The following is a 19770-nucleotide window of genomic DNA, read 5'->3' as shown; positions in this document are numbered from 1 at the left end:
GTTGAAGATGATAATACAACAAGACAGAAGGAGTCCTGGTTGGTTTATGTTTACATGAGAGAGAAATAAAATTCCATTTTGTTTGTGGTATTCTCTTTCTTCTCTTTCTTTCTTTCTTTGTCACTCGCAGCTGAGCCTAATCCTAACGAATACAAATTAAATCTGAAAAAAATGAATATAAGTTCACCGAGGAATAGGATATTTCAAATAGAGGGAACAGCATGTGCAAAGGCTCCGAGTGCTGAAAGAAGTGATATGCTCAGGGAATGCCAAGGCATTTGTGTGGCAGGAGGTGAGACGGGAAGGGGGTGGGCTGGGTGGAGGCCATCAATATGATCAAGGAGAGAGACAAGTGGGGCTGTAACGTGACTGGTGGTGGAAATAGGGAGAGGGGAATCTTTCAAGATACATTTAGGAGCAAAAAGCAGGAGTTTATGAATGTGTGTGTTTAAGTATGTGGAGTGGGCATGTCATCAGAGGATGGTTTGGGCTTTTGGCTTCCCCTCCTCAGAGGCCCTGTGGGTGGAGTTCAGCCTTTCCACATGAGGAGAATCCTCCCTTTATCCCAATTCTTTGGGCCCGGAGTCCCTGGTTCATATTCTACCTCTCATCATCTCATCTTCACCCCATCCGACTTCCTGCTTGTTCCAAGATTATTTCATGAAGGGGAATGGAGAGGGTTATTAATCCTGTAAATGCTGGCTCTCCCAGGCTGCCTGAGTAGCCTGTGGTAGAGCTGTCAGGGGCTGCTCAGGTTCAGGCAGGCAGCTGGACACTGTCCCAGTCTGGTTGGGGCACAGTGCCTCTGTGCCGTTGAGTAAGAGCGGGGCCCTCAGCAGACAAACAGGCTTGTATCTATTAGTGGGCCAGCCAGCAGGTCAGTGGGAAGGTTGAAGGTCATGAGATTTGGGGGAAACTGGGTGAAGAGTATAGCCCCACTCCTTGTAAAACTTTCCAGGAAGCCCTGTTCTACTGGGACAGCCCCCTGATAGGAGGACACTCATTAACCCTGTGGGTGCCAGGAAAGGACAGGAGGAGCAGTGGGAGGCAGCTGAGGTCATCCTTCTTTGAACCTCCACGTGATATTTACTCAGAACAATTGTTGCCAGAGGCCCAGGCCTCTGGAGTATAAAGCGGAATATCTGCTCTCTGTGCCCAGAACTGAGCAGGTGAGGAGCTGAGGCAGAGGGACGCAGGTCAGAGTCCTAAGGGAGGGGACTACAGGGCTCTAAGCAGCTGGGGTGGGAACTAAAGACATATGCTTGTAGCACTTTAGCAGAGTCTTCTCCCTTGGAGTACCTTAGTTTTCCCAGCCATGAAATGGGAAGCAGATGTAGCCTAGGGAGCTCTTCTGGGGCCTGGGGAGGGTGGTGGGGGAATCTTTACAAAGCAATTTGAGCTCCACACTCCATATTATGTGATTGAGGTGAAAAAGGACCCTCCCCGCAAGACACTCCTTTCCTCCCAGCCAAACTCACCTAGGTCAGTCCTCTTGAGCCCCAACAGCTCTATGCTCCCTACACCCACGGGAAAGTTCACAGGTTTCGTGCAGGTTGCCCCTGGAGCATGGGCCTCTGGGCAAGTCCCCTGGGAGATGTTCCTTTCTTTGCTTCTTCACCTTAACCAGGCCTCCATTCACCTTCTTTCTCAGAGTAGGTAATGGCAAGCATGGCTGCAGTTCTGACCTGGGCTCTGGCTCTCCTCTCAGGTGGGTCTCCAACCCCGACTTCAATGTGGAGATGAGGGTGGAGGCTGGACTGAGGGGCCCTTGCACCCCGGGGGAAGGAACCCAGCTTCTAATCACCCCATCCCTTTCCACAGCATTGTCAACCACCCAGGCACAGAAAGTCTTCTGGGACTATTTCAGCCAGAGCAGTGGGGACAAAGGCAGGGTGGAGCAGACCCAGAGACAGAAGCTGGCACGGGAGCCTGCGTGAGTGGCCAGGACAAGGGGTGGGGGGAAGGGATGAGACAGCAGGGCCGTGGGTTGATGCTCTGCCTTGTTCCTCAACCTCCACGGTTCCCATTGGGACCATGGAACAGAACGGTGCTAGTTCTGCCCGCGGTCCTGTCCTTTCGGGGCTGATGAGCGCCCTCTGCCGGCAGCACCACAACCCCGCACCTGCCTTGATCTCTCTAGTAGGGGCTGCCCCCTTACCCACGGAGGCGTGGGACCTGGGAGCAGCAGAGAGGACCCCCACCACGGCCCCCAGAATGAAAGGATTGTGTGAGTCCAGTTGCATCTGTGCTTTCTTGGGCAGTGTTGGTCTGGATTTGCGTGTGCCATGTGTTTGTACTTCCTGTGTGAGGAGATATGATGGGCCTGAGGGTAGGACTAGAGCCCCGACGCTGGGGTCACCACCGCCCTACATCCTTGGTTTCCCCAAAGGGTAAGTGAGCGACACCCACGATGATGGGGGCTGACAGTTTGATGGCCTGGATGTGTCTCCCCCTACCTAGGAGACTGAAGGACAGCCTCGAACAAGACCTCAACAATATGGACAAGTTCCTGGAAAAGCTGGGCCCTCTGAGTGGGCAGAGGAGGGAGCCTCCCAGCCTTCCATACGATCCGGTGGGCACGCGGCAGCAACTGCAGGAGGAGCTGGAGGAGGTGAGGGCGCGCCTGGAGCCCTACATGGCGGACGTGCACGAGCGTGTGGGCTGGAACCTGGAGGGATTGAGGCGGCAGCTGAAACCCTACACCACGGACTTGATGGAGCAGGTGGCCCTGCGCGTACAGGAGTTGCAGGAGCAGTTGCCCTTGGTCGGAGAGGACACCAAGGCCCAGCTGCTGTGGGGCGTGGATGAGGTGCGCGGCCTGCTGCAGGAGCTGCAGAACCGCGTGGTGCACCACACTGGCCGCCTGAAAGCGTTGTTCCACCCGTACGCTGAACGCCTGGTGACAGGCATCGGGCACCACGTGCAGCAGCTGCACCGCAGGGTGGCGCCGCACGCGGCCGCCAGCCCCGCGCGCCTCAGCCGCTGTGTGCAGGTGCTGTCGCGCAAGCTCACGCTCAAGGCCAAAGCCTTGCATGAGCACATCCAGCAGAACCTAGACCAGCTGCGAGAAGAGCTCAGCGCCTTTGCCCGCGCCAGGGCGGACGGCGCGGAGGACGGGCCCGGCCGGGATCCCCAGGTGCTGTCCCAGGAGGTGCGCCAGCGACTCCAGGCTTTCCGCCACGACACGTTCCTGCAGATCGCCGCCTTCACCCGCGCCATCGATCAGGAGACGGAAGAGGTCCAGCTGCAGCTGGCGCCGCCCCCGCCAGGCCACAGCGCGTTCGCCCCAGAGTTCCTCCACGCCGACAGCAGCCAGGCCCGGAGCAGGCTGCAGGCCCGTCTCGACGACCTGTGGGAAGACATAAACTATAGCCTTCATGACCATGATTTCGGCCATCTGGGGGAGCCCTGAGGGTCTATTTGCCCAGGTCCACTTCCCAGCTCCTTGCCTGGGTAGCCCAGGATCTGAGTCCCTAGCAGGGCTCAGTCCTTGACAGTGGCCTATTGGGCAGAGGGTGGAGGGCCTTGCACAGGATAGTGAGGCCACCGAAGGGGCTGTTGTCCCCTACATATCCAGCCTCCTGCGATTCCCCAATTCGGATGCATTACATTCACCAGGTTTTGCAAACCCTGCTTCCCATGCTCATTTGGGAATCCTCATGAGTTGCTCCATTTCGAGACCGGCGGGAATAGGAAGGGAGAGAGGCACTCTATGAGGGGTAGTGATGAGCAAGCCTGTTGCCATGGTGCTGGAAGCCTGTGCCTCTCCATACCAGAGTTTGACTCTGATCACTTCTGGCCCCCTGGTGGCCACTGCTACAGCAGGTCCAGAGAGAGGAGCTCTATATCTCCCCAGGGCTGTCACAACAGCTTCTGTTGGGGGAAAAGAAGGGAGAAAGGAGGAAAATATGACAGCATGTGATGATGGTGTGTGTGTGTGTGTGTCCCTGCTGGCTTTCATGCTGGTAGGTAAGATGGTGGGAGTTGTGATGGGAGGGAGCAGAGGCCTTATTTCCTCACATAGCTCTACATTTGAAAAGCTGACCAAGCCCTCCAAACTGTGGGGGCTTCTAAAACTCTCTGGGGAGCATACTGTGTGCCGTCCCCATCTCTGACCCCTCCCTCCTGACTCCCAGGCTGAAGTCTAGACTTCTGACTCTAATTATATAGATTCCTATAATGGAAGCTCATTTGTCTGGTGTGACTCTCATTTTAAACACGTCTCAAAGCAGTGCCCTTACTACTACCTCCAAAGCACACCCATCTGCCAGTACAATCCCTTGCTGTTTTTTCTCACTGGTCCCCTCCCAGTGCAGGTCTGTTAGAGGGGCCTGATGCTGGCTGTGTTCTGCTCTAGATGAGGGCTATATATCACTTCTGGGGGGTGGGACTGGGTTACAGACCCTTCCTTTGCACCCCACGTTGCTCACCAGCCTGCTCATCACAGACAGTATGCATGAAGTGCGGGCTCCTGAGGTGGCCTCTCCCCTTTGTTTCTCCTGTTTCGGAGTTTGAATGGCCGCTTTTTATGACACTGACCCTCTTCTTGGGACCACCAAACTCTTAAAACCCCGTCCCCTACATACAGATTTACTTGGGGGCAACAAAGCGCCTCATAGATCCCCTGAGAACTCTGAAATCGGGGGTGGGTGAAGGGGGGAGAAGAGAAGAGGGCAAACACACCCTGTGCAGAGCCCTTGGAAGGTCCCGTCCAGCATCCTCTCCTGGCAGCCCGGCCTGCTGTGCACCGGGGTCTCGGCACCTGCACACTGCCTCATAGCACACACCCCTCGTGAATCTGGCACCTTCGTGCCGCAGACTGCTCTCTTCCCTGACATTGTAGATTTAGCGACAGAACTGGGAGGGAGGTGCCTGGGGAGAGAAGGTGCTGGGAAAATCTACCCTCGCAAAAGACAGTGTTTGCCGCGGTTAGTTAAGAAACTGGGAGGGGTCAGACGTGACAGGGATGAGGGGTGGAAGTAGAACCGAGGGCTGTGTATTTGAGGCTGGAATTTGGGCAAGTGTTTATGAAGACAGGAAATAGGAGCTGAGAACAGAAAGGGAGAGAGTGCTTGCGGGACTGAGGCACTAGAGCCGAAGCGGCGTGTGGTCCAACAGCGGATCGAAGGAAGCCCAGGTCAGAGAGCACCTCATCAGTGACGCGGAGGGACAAGCCAGGCCCCTTGCCATCAAGGCCCTTGCAGTCAGACTTACGGCCAGTTGTTAGAACCCTGTGCGATGAAGCTATCGCGGAGGAGCAAAGCACTGCCCTGGGTCTGGGAGGGCGTCCTGGGGGGAGTGACGCCTGAAGCGAGGTGGAGGCAAGGCCTGAACCCGTCTGGCTGTGGAAGTCTAGAGCCTACAATCGTGGCAACCGGGAAACCTCCTACGTACTGTTCTGTAAGGGCCCAGAGGCTGCGGCCTCTTTAAGAAAGGGAGGGGGCGGCAGCTGGAGGGCGTGCCGGAGGAAGGGGTGGGGCCACGGGGGGCCGGAAGCCGGAAGTTGCGGCCCGAAGTGCGCGTGGTGGCGATGGCGGGTAGCGGGGCCGTGGAGCCGGGCCCTGCGGGGGTTGCCGCCGCTCCCGCCCCCACCCCGGCCCTGGCTCCCGCCCCGGGACGCCTGTTCCGGCCGATCAGCGCCGAGGACGAGGAGCAGCAGCCCACCGAGATCGAGTCGCTGTGCATGAATTGTTACCGCAACGTGAGGCGGGGGCCTCGCCGCGGGCGGCGGGCGCGTCCCCGGGGTGGGCCCAGCCGGGTACCCGGCGGGGAGGCCCGCCCGGGCTCGTTAGACGGGGAGCTGGGGTTTCACGGGTTCTTTGCTTAGCTCCTTTGTGCTCCCCAGGGCGTGACGCGTCTGCTGCTCACCAAGGTCCCCTTCTTCAGAGAGATAATCGTGAGCTCCTTTTCCTGCGGCCATTGCGGCTGGACCAACGCGGAGATCCAGTCGGCAGGCAGGATCCAGGAGCAGGGCGTGCGCTTCGCCCTGACCGTCCGGGCCCCGCAGGTGCGCGGGGCCCCGGGCCGGCCCCGCGGTCCCAGGGCGGGCGTGGCCCACGGTCGCGGCGCGGGCGCTGGTCCGGGCGGCGGCCGAGAGTCCCTCCCCGGTGCGCGCGCCTGTTCCCCCTGTGAAACGGTCGTGCCCCGGCGGGCGGAGCCCGGTGGCGGCGCTCGGGAACTCCGCGGGGGTGGCCACGAGCGGTGCTGTGCGGGGAGACGCGCCCGCGGAGTCGTCTGACCCTCCCGCGTGGAGCGAGCAGGACCGGCTGGGCCGCGCCTGCTGCGGGCGGGCGGGCGGGCGGCCCGCTTTTCCCGGGAGCAGCCGCGCGGCGGGCCTCGCTGCGCTGAAAGCTTTTCTTCCTGCCTAGGACCTGAACAGGCAAATAGTGAGGACGGACGCTGCCACCGTGAGGATCCCAGAGCTGGATTTTGAAATCCCTGCCTTTAGCCAGAAGGGAGGTAAGTGTGAGGTCAGCGCATCTGGGTTGTTTATGCTGATTGGAATCTTCCTTCGTTCCTTGCAGAGCCCCCCTTGCCAGGTCCAGCGGCTGTGTGTGGGCCGCCCGTAATCCTTGTGTACATAATCCTGGTGATCTTAATTGCTTTAACATAAGCAGAAAGCGTAGGCAACACAGCTTGACAGAGTAATGATTGTAAGACTGCTGTGCTCCTTACAGAGTTCTAGCCCCACCCTCCTTAGAGCTGAATGGAACCTTGTTCCCAGCTTCCTCCTTTTGTAGATGAAGTCAAGGCCCAGACAGTTCAAGTGAATTGCCCAGGGTCATACGGCCATTGGCGGCAGGACCGAGACTCATCTGTCCTTTCTTCTTGTTCTCCAGCTCTGACCACCGTGGAAGGATTGATCAGCCGCGCTATCTCTGCACTGGAGCAGGATCAGCCTACACGAAGGGTGAGCTGGGGTTTCTGATTGCAGTAGCTCAAGGATTAATTACTTAGGTGTGATCAAACAGTATGGTGAATGTTTAAATAAATGAAAAAATTATTGCGGTAAGACACATTTGTCATTAATCTCCCTCAAAACACTCCTCCTCACTTCAAACACACTTATGCCATCGTTCTTGCCACTTTCTGAAGCAGTTCTGGAAGTCCTCTTTCATGAGTGTCTTTAGTAGCCCTGTCATGGCTGCCTCGATGTCCTGAATCGATTCAAAACGTTTACCTTTCATGGTCCTTTTAACTTTGGGGAAGAGCCAGAAGTCACATGGTGCCAGATCTGGTGAATGAGGTAGATGAAAACACACCCTAATGTTTTTATTTGACAGAAATTGCCGTACCAGAAATGATGTGTTACAGGGAGCCCTTCCATTGTGACCAGGAACTGTGGTGAATGCTGCTGCCAAGTGCCATCCAACACAAAGGCAGGGATCTTCAATATGGGAAGCAGCATATCGAACCTTAGTAACAGTGTGTGACAAGTTTCGACTTGTTTGGCGCAGTCAGTCGGGTGTGAGCTACAGTTGACAGAAGGTGTGTTTTAAAGTGTGCCCTAAATCATCATCGTGACAATGCATGTCATACATCACCTTTGGTAAAAGGCAGTTTCTGTTAAAAACATTACGGTGTGTCCTCATCCACCTTATTCACCGGATCTGGGATCTGGCACCTGGCACTGTGTGACTTCTGGTTCTTCCTCAAAGTCAAAATGATTCAGGACATCGAGGCAGCCACGGCAGGGCAACTAAAGACACTCGTGAAAGAGGACTTACAGAACTGCTTCAGAAAGTGGCAAGAATGATGGGATAAGTGTTTTCAAAGCGAAGGGGAGTATACTGAGGGGGGTTAACGGCAATGGGTCTTTTACTGTGATAAATTTTTTTAGTTAAACATTCACCATCATTTTTTATCAGATCTCATGTCTGAATAGAGTGTTCAGCTTTAAATGTAGATGAACTGTCTCTGCCTGAGTGTTGGACAACTTTTAGGGGAAGCTTATAGTGATTCTATAGCTTCCAGTATGTTGCATACGTTGTGCCTACGGTCCTTTCCACTTCCCTTCCCCCAGGGCATATTCAGGCCTCATCCCAGACAAACAGTGTCACATTACTTCTGAAGAGTCTTTCCTAATCCTCTTGGATTTATCTGTGCTTTTTGAGTGTTCCATTTTCTCTTATATTTATTATGACAGAAATAATATAATTGCATGTTTAGTCATCTGTCTTCCTAACTAGCTGGGGAGCCCCATGGAGAGGACTCTGATTTATTTAACCTGGCATGAGTGCCTGTGCTAAATGGTTGAGTGAGTGAGATAATGAGGCTCATCTGACACCACCCTTAAACTTCATACTATTTGCTACATCTTAATGTGAAGTCTGAGTCGCTCTGTTCCCACTCACGTTGACAGGTGACTTCCTGATGGAAGTGACGTGGGCATGACAGGGAGTTGGGGCGTAAGGTCTTTCACCAGGGCTGATGCTTTTACTCTCTGTTCTTGTCAGGCAAATAAAGAAGCCATAGCTGAAAGAATTGATGAGTTCATTGTCAAACTGAAAAAGCTAAAGCATGTGGCCTCTCCTTTCACTCTGGTGAGTACTGAGGGAGTCTAGGTGCCCTAGATTTAGGGGAGGAGAGACCACTGAGAGTTTTCCAGGAGTTTTCCACGGTGGTGTCTGAGTGGTTTGATGGTAGGTGGAGGATCGCACATAACTTCTTGTAATTACTCTTTACCCATCTGTTAGATCATTGATGATCCCTCAGGGAATAGCTTTGTGGAAAACCCACATGTTCCCCGGAAAGATGACGCCCTGGTGATCACACATTATAAGCGGACTCCACAGCAGGAAGAGATGCTGGGGCTCCAGGTAAGTGGACTGAGGAAACCAGAGAATGCTTGGAGTTAGTGGAAACTTACTTGCTGCTGCTGCTGTCTTGTGTACCCTATCTCAGCATGTTTGTGCTTCTCATCCAGCTCATGTCAAAAACTTAGAGTAAACTTTACAATAAAGGATGGCAGTGGCTGTGATCTTAAACTCTGTTCTTCCTTTGATTGGGCTTTGCTTTCTAGCTTGTCTGTTAAACTCATGAAGTGGCAAGCTGACAAAAACAAGCCAGAGCATTTTCTCTTACTCCAGGGCAGGGTGTTGGGGAGGCCTGAAGTATGTGTGCCAATATGTGATTTGCATCTCTGCTACTTTAGGCAGAGGCACCAGAAAAGAAGCCAGAAGAGGAAGATCTCAGGAATGAAGTGAGTCACATTGGCCACGGTGGAGGAAGGAGCAGAGTTGTGGGCTGAGACTGTTGCCGCTCAGTGGCTCTCTTCCCACCAACACCAACAATCAGCAGCATACCACCTGAATGTGTTTAGCCTGACAGGGCTCACCGGCCTGGGAGAGCTCACCTTACATCCCCATGTTGTGTTCCAGGTGCTGCAGTTCGACACAAACTGCCCAGAATGCAATGCTCCAGCCCAGACCAACATGAAGCTAGTTCGTATCTTTCGTCAGGCAAGGGATTGCTGCTCATCTGACTCAGGCGTGAAGATTGTATTCAGGCTGAGGAGTATTCCCTTCATGGAAAGCACGTGTTTTATTCTAAGTGATGAGGATGTTGCCATTGATGAAACTGTGCACCTTGGCTTTTGTGTTCAAAGAGAGAGTTAAGCCGGGGTCTCTAGGCTCCTGTGTGTGGCCTAAGCCATATCTGCAAACATTTGTAATGGGTCACCGTGAGTTGCGACCTTGCCCTCTTCTGGAGGACTAAGTTAGAGTGCTTCTTGGGATGTATTCCCTATAGTCGTGGGACCAGCAACTGGTGTTTGGGTTTTGGATTTTTTCCTTCCCCAGAGGGTGGTCTTGGTGTCCTGGAAGCAGATTTCCTTAACTCCATCTTCCAGAAATCCCTCACTTTAAGGAGGTTATCATCATGGCTACGAACTGCGAGAACTGTGGCCATCGGACCAATGAGGTAAGTGGGCTCCATTGTTTGTGAAGAAGACTCTCTTGAGGGTAACCTGTGTCTTTCATCCTTCGTAAATCTTTGGGATGAGTGGGGTAGGGGTTGGGTCTTAGTCTTATTGTAGGGTGAGGAGCCCTTGAAGGAACTGGGATTTAGCTTAGAGAAGAAAAGTTAGAGATCGCATAAGTCATTTGAGACATTTTAAAGCTTGGTTGTGTGGAACAGGGAGACCCACTCAGAGGGGTGAAGTGCAGGGAGGCAGATTTTGACTCAATAAAAATTTTCTAGATCTGCCTGAAAATAGAATGGGTTGCCTGGGAGGGTTGTAAATTCCCTTTCCCTGAGTGTATTCAAGCATAAGCTGTTTAAATTCTTAAACCAGAATATTATAAAGGGGATTCACATGTTGGATGCCGTTGAAAGTCCCTTTCAACGCCAATAATCATTTTTTGAAAAGATAAATTCAAAGTTTCATGGTAATTTGGGGTAAGTTTTGGTAGGCTGCGGGTGATGGCCACTCTGCTCCTGGCCAGCTCTCGGTGTATCAGTTCAGAAGGCTCTGTGCTTGGTAATTGTTAATGGGCCTGATGGGCGGTCTGAGCCTACCCTGCAAGGTTTCCCAGCGCTGGCTGAGGATTGCAGTCTTGTCTTCTGCCCCGACTCCTGTCGTCTACACAGGTGAAGTCTGGAGGAGCAGTAGAACCCTTGGGCACCAGGATCAGCCTCCACATCACAGACCCCTCAGATATGACCAGAGACCTGCTCAAGGTAACAGCTTGCTTGGGAAGGTGACTGTCCTCGCATGACTTGACTCGAGCTAGGGGAAATTGTCGTCTTAAATTATGTCCTCGGACTGAGGCATCTCCTTAAGTCCGCGGGTTTGAGGATGGATCCCTGAGCAGAGTTAATCCATCGTAGGAAGTGCAGATTCAGGTGACTCACAGGCTCTTTCTGATGACCTGGCAGCTCGTTGCTGCAGTGTCTGGAAGGGCTCTTGTGTCTGCTCTCTGATGACAGGATACCTGACAGTTGGGAGCCATGACTCAGTGTCCCTTTATTAGTTTGGTTCCGTTCCTTTGGTTCACATGGATAAGAGTGAGTCTAGCTTTAACTGGAAGAATCAGAAAACTGGAATAGCTGACTTTGTCCCCAAACTGTTATTGATGATATTGGCAAGAGGACTCTGGTTAGCTTTCTCTAGCAGCCCCTGATTTAAAGCCTCATTTGACCTTTCATCTCACAGTCAGAAACGTGTAGTGTGGAAATCCCAGAACTGGAATTTGAACTGGGAATGGCTGTCCTCGGGGGCAAGTTCACCACACTGGAGGGGCTGCTGAAAGATATCCGGGAGCTGGTGAGTCACCTGAGTATAGTGCACGGCTCCTTCAGCCGTGTGGCGGTGGGGAAGGGGCTCAGATGCCGTAGTTTTTGGAGCTGATAACTGGGAGTTTCTTTGCCTTAAAGCTGCTTTAAGGGACTTAAATATTATTTTGGATTGTAAAGATAAGTTTATGGGAAATTCTGAATGGAAATTCCCAGGCCTTATGTCTGAGACAATGTTAGATATATTGTGTAGTGTTCATTTTCACTATAAAATGAGGGACGAGGGTCCTTTAAGCACCTAAAACTCCCCGACATACAGAGGGTACCAAAAATAATGGATACACATTTTAAGAAAAGAAAAGACTATTAATTGTAATGACATATACTGATAACAAAAGATGCGTGTTAAGTCACATTTGACTTCTGCAATTACAGGAGGTGCTCAGAGTGGTTATCATCCGCGTCCAGACACTTCCGATTATGGCGAACTACTGCTTGAGCATAGATAACATCTTTTAAAACGTGTATACATTTTTTTGGCACCCTTGCTATATGTGTGTGTTGACTTGGCCCATATATTTATCCTCCTGATGAATCTTTTAATTGATTCTTAGTTGTCAGGCATTTTGTCTTTGTAAATTATACGTTACTCTGCATTTCTTTAAATTAGGACTAGAGCTCATGTTGTAAGAACATTTTTAAGTTTATTTCATATTGCCAGTTGTCATCTTGGCAGATTAATCCATATGTTCTCAGGAGTGGCTCCTACATCAGAAAGGTGGTGTGGGATAAATGGAAACCAAGCTTCCCTGACTAGACAGTGCCTTCCACCTCTGGCAGGTTTATGGTTACATCTATTAAACATAGAGCCATAGAACCAGTATTCTAGCAGCTTGGATGACATTCATTACAGGTGACTAAGAACCCTTTCACACTGGGTGACAGTTCCAGTCCTGACCAGATGGAGAAACTGCAGGCGTTTAGCCAGAAGTTGGACCAGGTGAGACGACTTGAGCCGGTCAGTTCTTGTGTGGTCTTGGGGCTCCAGTGAACAAGAGGCTACATAACCTTTCTTGCCACCTTTTAAACACTTAACCAACAATGTTGGGGATTCTCCTGGTTTCTGACATCCCATGTCATCTTCTTTCTTAGCTTTCTCCCTTATTTTGTTGGATCATCTTCTCTAGTAGCTTCCTGAGAAAGAGCATGGGGAGTAAGATTTCTGGGACATGTCTGAAAATTTCCTTATTCTACATAAATTAATGCCTGGGAATAGAAATTTTAGGATGGAAATAATTTTTCATCAGAATTTTGAAGACATTGCACTAATGTCTTCCACATTCCAGTTTGGCTATTGAGAAATCTTAAGGCATTTGATCCCTGATCTTTTATATGTGACCTATTCTTTTTTTCTCCCCCCTTCTTTCACCTACCCCGCCCCCCACTCCGGTTCAGGCCATTGTTCCTCAGTCTAGTTGTGTAGGACACAGCTCCCTGGCCCCTGCTGGTATTTTGAGCCTTGCGCTCCCCCCAGCTGAGGGAGTTGGTCGCCAGTCCTCAGTTGGCAGCACGTAGCAGCTCACGGCAGCTCGCTGCTCACGCTGGCTGTGGGCCACTCACATTCACAGCAGCCCACGGCAGCACACCAGAGCTCATGGCAGCCCAGCTCCAGGGAGAGCTGTTGTTCACAATCGTAGCTGTAGAGGCCCATGTGGGAATCAAACCAGTGACCTCGGTGTTAGGAGCACAGTGCTCCAACCACCTTAGCCACTGGGCTGGCCCAGCCTATTCTTGTGACACTATTTGGTCCCCTGTGATATGAAATTTCGGATGTGCTTTGGTGTGGGGTCAATTGTCAAACACTGTGCTAAGCACTTGATGGGTCCTTTGAATCTGGAAGTCATGTGGCTCAGTTAGGAAGCTTTTTAAAATTATTCTATTGAGGATTGCTTCCTCTCTGTTCTTTCTGAAAACCCCCGTGTTTTGGAATATTAGACTGACTTTCTGGTTTCTGTAATTTACTTGTCCTTTGTCTAGTTTCTTAGTGTTTGCTCTATTCTAGGACTTTTAATCTTCTAACTCTTCAATTGAGATTTTCACTTCCGCTAACACATTTTTATTTTCTAAGAGCTTTCTTTGGTCTTTGACTATTCTTCCTCTGCCTTTAAAATAAATAGTATCCTGTTTTAAGGATGTATTGTACTTGAGAATGTTAATGTTAATGAGAATGTTAATGTTGATTTTTTTTTTTTTTTGACACTTCATTTTCCTTGCATTGTTTCTGTTTCCTCTAAGTTTTATTTTTTGTCCCATGTAACTTTTTGTCTTTTAGTGTTAGGGGCTTTGCTCAGATGTCTGGTAATCTTTTTCCATTTAAAAATAGAGGACTAAAAAACCTGAGTGAGGGTGAGTCTTGTTGACATTGGACTCATTGTAGGGGATTTAGCTTAGCCGTTTTGTTGAGAGAGCTCCAGTTGGTCTTTCTTCGTGGGCTGGTCAGATTCTCATCAGTGGGTGTTCCATTTCCTGGTCTGAGGATCAAGGTTCGGCTGGCAGTGTTCTGAGAGCTGAGTGTGGGAAGAGGGCTCAGGGTGCATGTATGTCTGCTTCTAATCAGGGTACATTCACTTAATCTTCTGTCTTGATTCGTTTGCTCTCAACTGGCCCAGTGATCCCCAGTCTGTAGTGTATTGGGGTAACTTCTCCACAGAATCAGTCTTCTACTGGGATAGAAGAAGGGCAATTGTTGGCCCGTTTGGAGTGGGAGATGAGCTTGGGGGTGTCAAGTTGCTTCTTAAATAGATTTTTAAATCCTTCTTATTTTAGATACTCTCCACTCCACTTCTGAAAGTACCATATTGCACCAGTTTGTGAAACTTTTGGGCATACTGCAATGTAAATTGGGTGGGTTCTCATCTGGCAGACATAGCCTCTTCCTACTATGTAAAGTTCACCTACTGTATTCTCTCTCCTTTAGATCCTCGAGGGTAAAATGAAGGTCCATTTGATTATGAATGATCCAGCAGGAAACAGCTACTTGCAGGTACCGTAGACCTTCCCTGGTATTTCATGGAGATATATTTCTGACCTTCCTTGAATATGTATCATTACCTCAGAAACGGAGAGACTTGGTTCTAAATGAACTGCTCTTTATCAGGGAACCTCTTAGCAGAAGTTGGAACATAAGGGAGAAAGGAGAGAAGGTGGGAAGCATTGTAACTGTTTGTCAAGAGGGAAAAAAGGACACTCCTAGGCTCCTTCTTCCTATAGTCTAGTTCTTCTCACTACTGTAAGTCTGGCAATGGAGTTTGCATTCTGCAAATCTGATTGTGGAGTCAGGAGAAATGATGCCTTGTCCAGAGACCAAGATAGGAAAATTGAAAGGCTTTAAGATGACTGGGGAGATAGTCTAATGATTGATAGTAACATTAACATTTATTGAGCAGTTGTTATAGGTCAGGCAAAACTGTTCAAAGGTCTCTCCATGATTAAGTCTATGGCTATAGTCTTCCTAAGAAGGTGCAGGTAGACAGTATTTTAGGTAGGCTGTTTCCAAATTCTGCCTGGGGCTGGTGGGTCCCACTCCCACCCATGTGGGCTCTATTGTTTCTCACTAGTGGAGCCAAGTCATGTGGAATTGGCAGTGCTTAGAGAATAAGAAAATCACTGAGTTCTTGGGAAGGTGGGAGTTGGAAGCCTCCTGGGGGAGGGAGGATAGCAGGATGGCACAGGCACTGATTATCTGTCCTTGGCCTTGCAGAATGTGTACGCACCCGAAGATGATCCTGAGATGAAGGTGGAACATTATAAGCGCACCTTTGATCAAAATGAGGAGCTAGGGCTAAATGACATGAGGACGGAGGGCTATGAGACAGGCCTGGTCCCACAGCGGTAGCAGTGGGCGGTTGCCTGGCCAGCCTCCAGCTGCCAGCGCTGCTCAGACTGCAGGGTTATTTATTACTATTGGAAAAGGCTGGGAGTGTCCTCCCCACCAGGCCTTGCTCATGGCACACTTTCTAAACAGGTAGTGATGCAACTGCAAGCCTATTGGATTATTTGACTTTGTTTTGGAAGTTTTGAATCAGCTTGGAAAGAAACCTGGAAATGAACCATGGGGAGTGTCATTTTGACTCTTTTCCAACAAGTCTTTGTCCTCCATCCACACGATGTTCTCCCCTCTAGGGTTAGAACTCTGAAGCTGAAGAACACGGAAGACAGCTACAGCTAGAGTTTGGGTGTTGGCTTGGGGTATATAAAATACTGACTTTGAACAGGAAGGGAGTTTTCTGAGGGTAGGGAGTCCAGCGCAGGTGAAGTTCTTATGAAAATGGTGGCTTTCAAACAGCACTGACCTCTGAATTCACTGTCCTTGTTTGATATCATGCTGGTAGAATTCAACCTCCTGAAGAAAATTTTCTCCACTGTCATTTGCAGCTGGCATTTCATTCATTCCTGTATAGATCTGCCCGGTATACCACTGAACAGTGAACAAAATAAAGCTCTGCTTTCATGAAACTTAAAGTGTAGTGGGGGAAATTGACATTGGGCTGGGGTTGGGATTGATAATAAACTCACAAGTAAAACAGTCTGTCATACTGTGATTAGTGTTACAGAGGAATGTAAAAACAGGGACGGGGTATGAATAATGCCAAAGAAGGTGCTTCAAATAGAGTAGTCAGGGAAGACATCTTAAGAAGCTGATAATTTTGACATTTAGGTAAAGCTGAGAAGGAATTAAGGGAATAAGCCATGCGGTTAGCTGGGGGAAAAGATTTCTAGGCAGAGGGAACTGCAAATGCAAAAGCTTGAACGTTGAAAAATGTTAGAGCTAGTTGGAGATATTTGAGCTCCCACTCTGAATTACAAATGGGGAAACATACAACCAGAGAGGGAGGGGCTGCTTCCAGTAGCACAACCCAGTGGGCACTGGCCCAGCTAGTGCTCTGCATTGCATTAACCACTGATGATTCCTACAGAGCTGGCTGCAGGGATTTGTTCAATAAAGACCTGTTGATTGATACTATGGCAAACCTCAGTGCTTTGTGCTGCAAACTGAACTCTGAAGAATTGCCTAGTAGAAGATGACTTAGTAATCACACTCATCTGCGCTTCACCACTCAAAGTATTCTCATAGGCCACAAGGGGGATTTTTCCTTGGAAAATGTGGCTTGGAAAATGTTCTCATTCTCTATTCTTTATTTCTGTCGCATTTGATAGTGGATCATCTCTCAACCCTTTTCTTGGCTCCTGTGATTCTGCACCCCTGCTTTCTTTACTCTGAGCATTCCATATTTCCAATCTCTGCCTCCTCCCTTTCCTAATGTATTTGTTTTCAAAGGTTCTGTTTTCAGGTACCTCTTCATGTTGAATTCTTTGGCATTTTACTACTTTCATGTGGGACTGACTCCCATACCTGAGGGCAAGAGTAAAGTGTTTTAAGAATTTGGAGTTTGTGGTAACAAATGCCTCACAAACTATAAAGCTACCACACTGAACAGATTTCTGAGCAAGCGTTCTACCCTAATAGATTGTCCACAGATGTATTTCCAACTGACTTGGGGATCCGAGTTCACCAGGCAACCTGATCTATCATTTGGTCTCTTGAATGACTTTCTCTATGGAATGACTGTGCTTGGAAGGTGGGTCCCAGTGTCAGGTTCATTTCCCTTTGTGAAGGAAAAAAATGGCACTTTGGTTTAGTACTGAGCCTTGTGAGTTGGATTGGTGTGAGGCAGACTCCAACCAGTTACTGGGAAATGAGTTTCAGAAACCTGAGTTTCTGAACCCGCAAAGACTGAGGAGGTAGCAGGCTGGGATAACCCAGCCAAGGTACTTTGTCCTGATAGGGCCAAGGCCTTGCAGCCTTCAGTTTTATACTCAACTACAGTGTCACTTCATCCAGCCTGAGGGGATGGGTGCTGACCTCTAACTGCATCTTACCCCACAGCCGCTAGCGTACAGCATATGGTTACTAAAATCTACATGGTAGTCCTCAGCAGATTCTTAATCTTCCATCTTGGATTGAGTCTTGTTCGGGCACTGGAGGTATCATGGAGGTAACAAGGTATAGGAAGGGTCCTGCTCTAAGGCCAGGAGAGGTGAAATATCAAAGTGCCAGCCCAAGAACATGTAGATTTAGTTTTACGACCATGAGGATAAATTTTAAGTGGAAAGTTTTGTGATTATATTAAAAGGAGTTCCTTTGCAAGGGCACTTCTACTTCATATTTCAAGCATGTTAAATACAGCCATATTTAGCCATTAGAACAACACACAGGTCTTGAGTGTACAGCTGTTGTGATGAGGTGAACACGGAATAAGTATGAAGGGCAAGTGACCTTGCTAGCTGAAGTGTTAATGGGTTCGGTAAGACTTCTTATAACATTGTCGGTATGTTTCCTTTGTATACCTCGACATATCAGTTGCCTGTTGCACATTGCAGGAAATAGTACTTCTTAAATTTAGGGCAGTAGTGTTTAAGACATTTGGCTTTATTATTATTTTAAAGAATGCACACTTCTACTCTTTACAGAAACATGACAGTGTTTTCAAATATGGAAAGAACCCGTGCGGGTTCTGTGTAGTCACCTCAGGCTTTAGGAAGCCCTTTAGTACTGGCACCTCTAATGCTTCAGTTTCCTGGTCTGTAAAATGGGGATATAAAGACATCTACGTTGTAGGGGTTTTGTGAGGATTCGTGAGTTAATTGTGAAATGCTTTTAGATGTAGTTTTCTTTCATAACAAATTCTAAAGTGTCTGTTTCTGCTTTAAACCCTTCCTGGGAAAAAGTAGCTATAAATAAAATTATTCCCATTTTACAGGTAAGGAAGTTAGGTAACTTCCAGAAGGAAGTAAACTTAAGAGGCAGGCTTCAAACCCAGGCCAGGCAGAAACCTGAACTCTAAGCATGTTGAGGTCAAGTCCATAATTACTGCATTTGCTTTATTAGATGCAACTACAGAGGGAGGGCAATCCTGCTTAACTGTGACGTAAACGTGAAGTTTGGGATATAAGCTTGGGTTTTGTCTGGCTAAGGTTGGGTACTGAGTAGCAGTGGAACTGAAGACAAAAATGGGCAGGAGACGGGCTGATGTGGCTGAGAGGACTTGTGCTAATGTTCACTGGAGCAGAAATGGGAGACTTGCCAAATGTCTGCTGACAGGGTGGAGGCAGGGCTGTGGAGTTGTTTGAGATACACCAAAGTGGACGAACAGCCAAGACAGGATGTGTATGGGGTACCTGTGGGGCCCTCCAGCTAGAGAAGCCCTCTGTGTCACCTCACCAGCCCTCAGACCCAGCCAGCTATTTTTTCTACACCTGTGCTGTGACCACTCAGTGTAGCCCAGTGGTTAAAAGTTTATGCTTCAGGGCAGTGATCTCCAAACCTGTTTTGCTGTGTGTTTTTGAACATGTATCCCAAGATATATGTATTTATAAAGTATAACAATACCTTCTTGACCAATATACTTTTAAGTAAGAAAAATTTAACTTCTACATGATGAGATAAAAAAGACAATACCTAATATTTTATTTCAAAAATTTGGATTACCTCTTGCACCCCACTTTGCTAGTCTCTGCTCCCAAGGGTCGGTCATGTTCTGGCTGGTGAAGTTGGGCAACTTCCTTAACCTCTTCAAGCTTCAGTTTTCTCATCTGTAAAATAAGGATAATAAAACAGGATTATGAGGGTTAAATGAGATAATTCAAGTAAAGCTCTTAATGTCCACAAGAAGAAAAGTCTTTTCCCCCGAAACTTAAGTAGTAGAATTCAATCTCTAGCTTCCCTCTTTTGCTATGCTGAAAATAGATCCACATCCTTTTCATTGGGAAAGTTCTAGACGAGATAGCTAGGGACTATCAATCATACCAAATGTGGGGGAAGTTAGAAGCTTCCACATTTTTCATTTTTCATAGTAATTGTGTTTGGTTTAGAATTCCTGACTTCCTCTCTTGAATGGTACCTGGAAGCCTATTGGGGCAGATTCCTCCCCACCTAAACATACACCAATAAAAATAAAACAATACTCTGTGCCAGATACTGTTCTAAGCATTTTACACAGTAACATCTCAGTCCTCGCAATCGAGTTAGGTGCTGTTATCATCTCAATTTATTAAATAACTTGTCCAAAGTCGTAGAGCTAGGAAGTTATGGAACCAGAACCCAAACTTAGATACACCGCAACTCCAGAGCCTATGCTTTTAACCACTACACTATGGGCCTCCTGAAGGTGCTGGGGGCAGATATCTTGCTGGGGTCGCGGCTACAGGCTCACGGCTACAACAGCGCTTGCTGCATAGTCTGTTGAGTGAGCAGATGGACGGACAAACAGCAGAAACGTGGCTGCGCCCTCAGAAGGGTGCAGAGCGGACCCAGGAGCTCTGCTCGGCGCTGACACACCTGCGAAAGCTCCCACCTGTGGGCTTCGGCCGTTCCCAAAGCACTCCGCCACTTCCGGTCCTGGCTCCGCCTCCCTGCCGCCGGCCGTTTTGCGTTTCAGAGTTTTGTCCCCAGCGCCGAGCCGTCGCCCCGCTCTC

The 19770-nt window shown here is 49.2% G+C and overlaps 2 protein-coding genes across 3 annotated transcripts; both read left to right on the top strand.

Annotated features, from left to right (window-relative positions):
• Positions 1 to 1623: 1623 nt before the first annotated feature.
• Positions 1624 to 3412, top strand: APOA5 (apolipoprotein A5; the record flags this gene model as incomplete). Its single annotated transcript, XM_081064384.1, has 2 exons — positions 1624 to 1933; positions 2461 to 3412. The coding sequence occupies exons 1-2, from the start codon at positions 1740 to 1742 to the stop codon at positions 3410 to 3412; spliced, it is 1146 nt and encodes a 381-aa protein (XP_080920510.1). The 5' UTR covers positions 1624 to 1739.
• Positions 3413 to 4962: 1550 nt separating this feature from the next.
• Positions 4963 to 16269, top strand: ZPR1 (ZPR1 zinc finger). 2 transcript variants are annotated; one of them, XM_081064383.1, is made up of 14 exons: positions 4963 to 5400; positions 5846 to 6007; positions 6369 to 6459; positions 6840 to 6910; positions 8457 to 8543; positions 8697 to 8819; positions 9155 to 9202; positions 9381 to 9447; positions 9851 to 9921; positions 10591 to 10680; positions 11156 to 11266; positions 12149 to 12235; positions 14213 to 14278; positions 14996 to 16269. In XM_081064383.1, exons 1-14 carry the CDS (start codon positions 5239 to 5241, stop codon positions 15128 to 15130), a joined length of 1371 nt encoding a protein of 456 aa, XP_080920509.1. In that variant the 5' UTR covers positions 4963 to 5238; the 3' UTR covers positions 15131 to 16269. The 2 variants fall into 2 exon arrangements, with proteins under 2 accessions (XP_080920509.1, XP_080920508.1); XM_081064382.1 differs by lacking the exon at positions 4963 to 5400 and adding an exon at positions 5482 to 5701.
• Positions 16270 to 19770: the final 3501 nt, after the last annotated feature.

This window comes from Rhinolophus hipposideros, assembly GCF_964194185.1.
Source record: "Rhinolophus hipposideros genome assembly, chromosome: 10".
Classification (NCBI taxonomy): Eukaryota; Metazoa; Chordata; class Mammalia; order Chiroptera; family Rhinolophidae; genus Rhinolophus; species Rhinolophus hipposideros.
The sequence above is the reverse complement of the archived record's forward strand: the minus strand, read 5'-3'. Positions and strand labels throughout refer to the sequence as shown.

What these genes read in the sequence shown, in the direction of transcription:
- ZPR1 (XM_081064382.1), top strand. Translation starts at nt 5,531, where the DNA reads ATGGCGGGTAGCGGGGCCGTGGAGCCGGGCCCTGCGGGGGTTGCCGCC. An exon ending in AGGAAGATCTCAGGAATGAA is followed by an intron (nt 9,203 to 9,380) that starts GTGAGTCACATT and finishes GTTGTGTTCCAG; the next exon opens with GTGCTGCAGTTCGACACAAA. An exon ending in TGAAAGATATCCGGGAGCTG is followed by an intron (nt 11,267 to 12,148) that starts GTGAGTCACCTG and finishes CATTCATTACAG; the next exon opens with GTGACTAAGAACCCTTTCAC.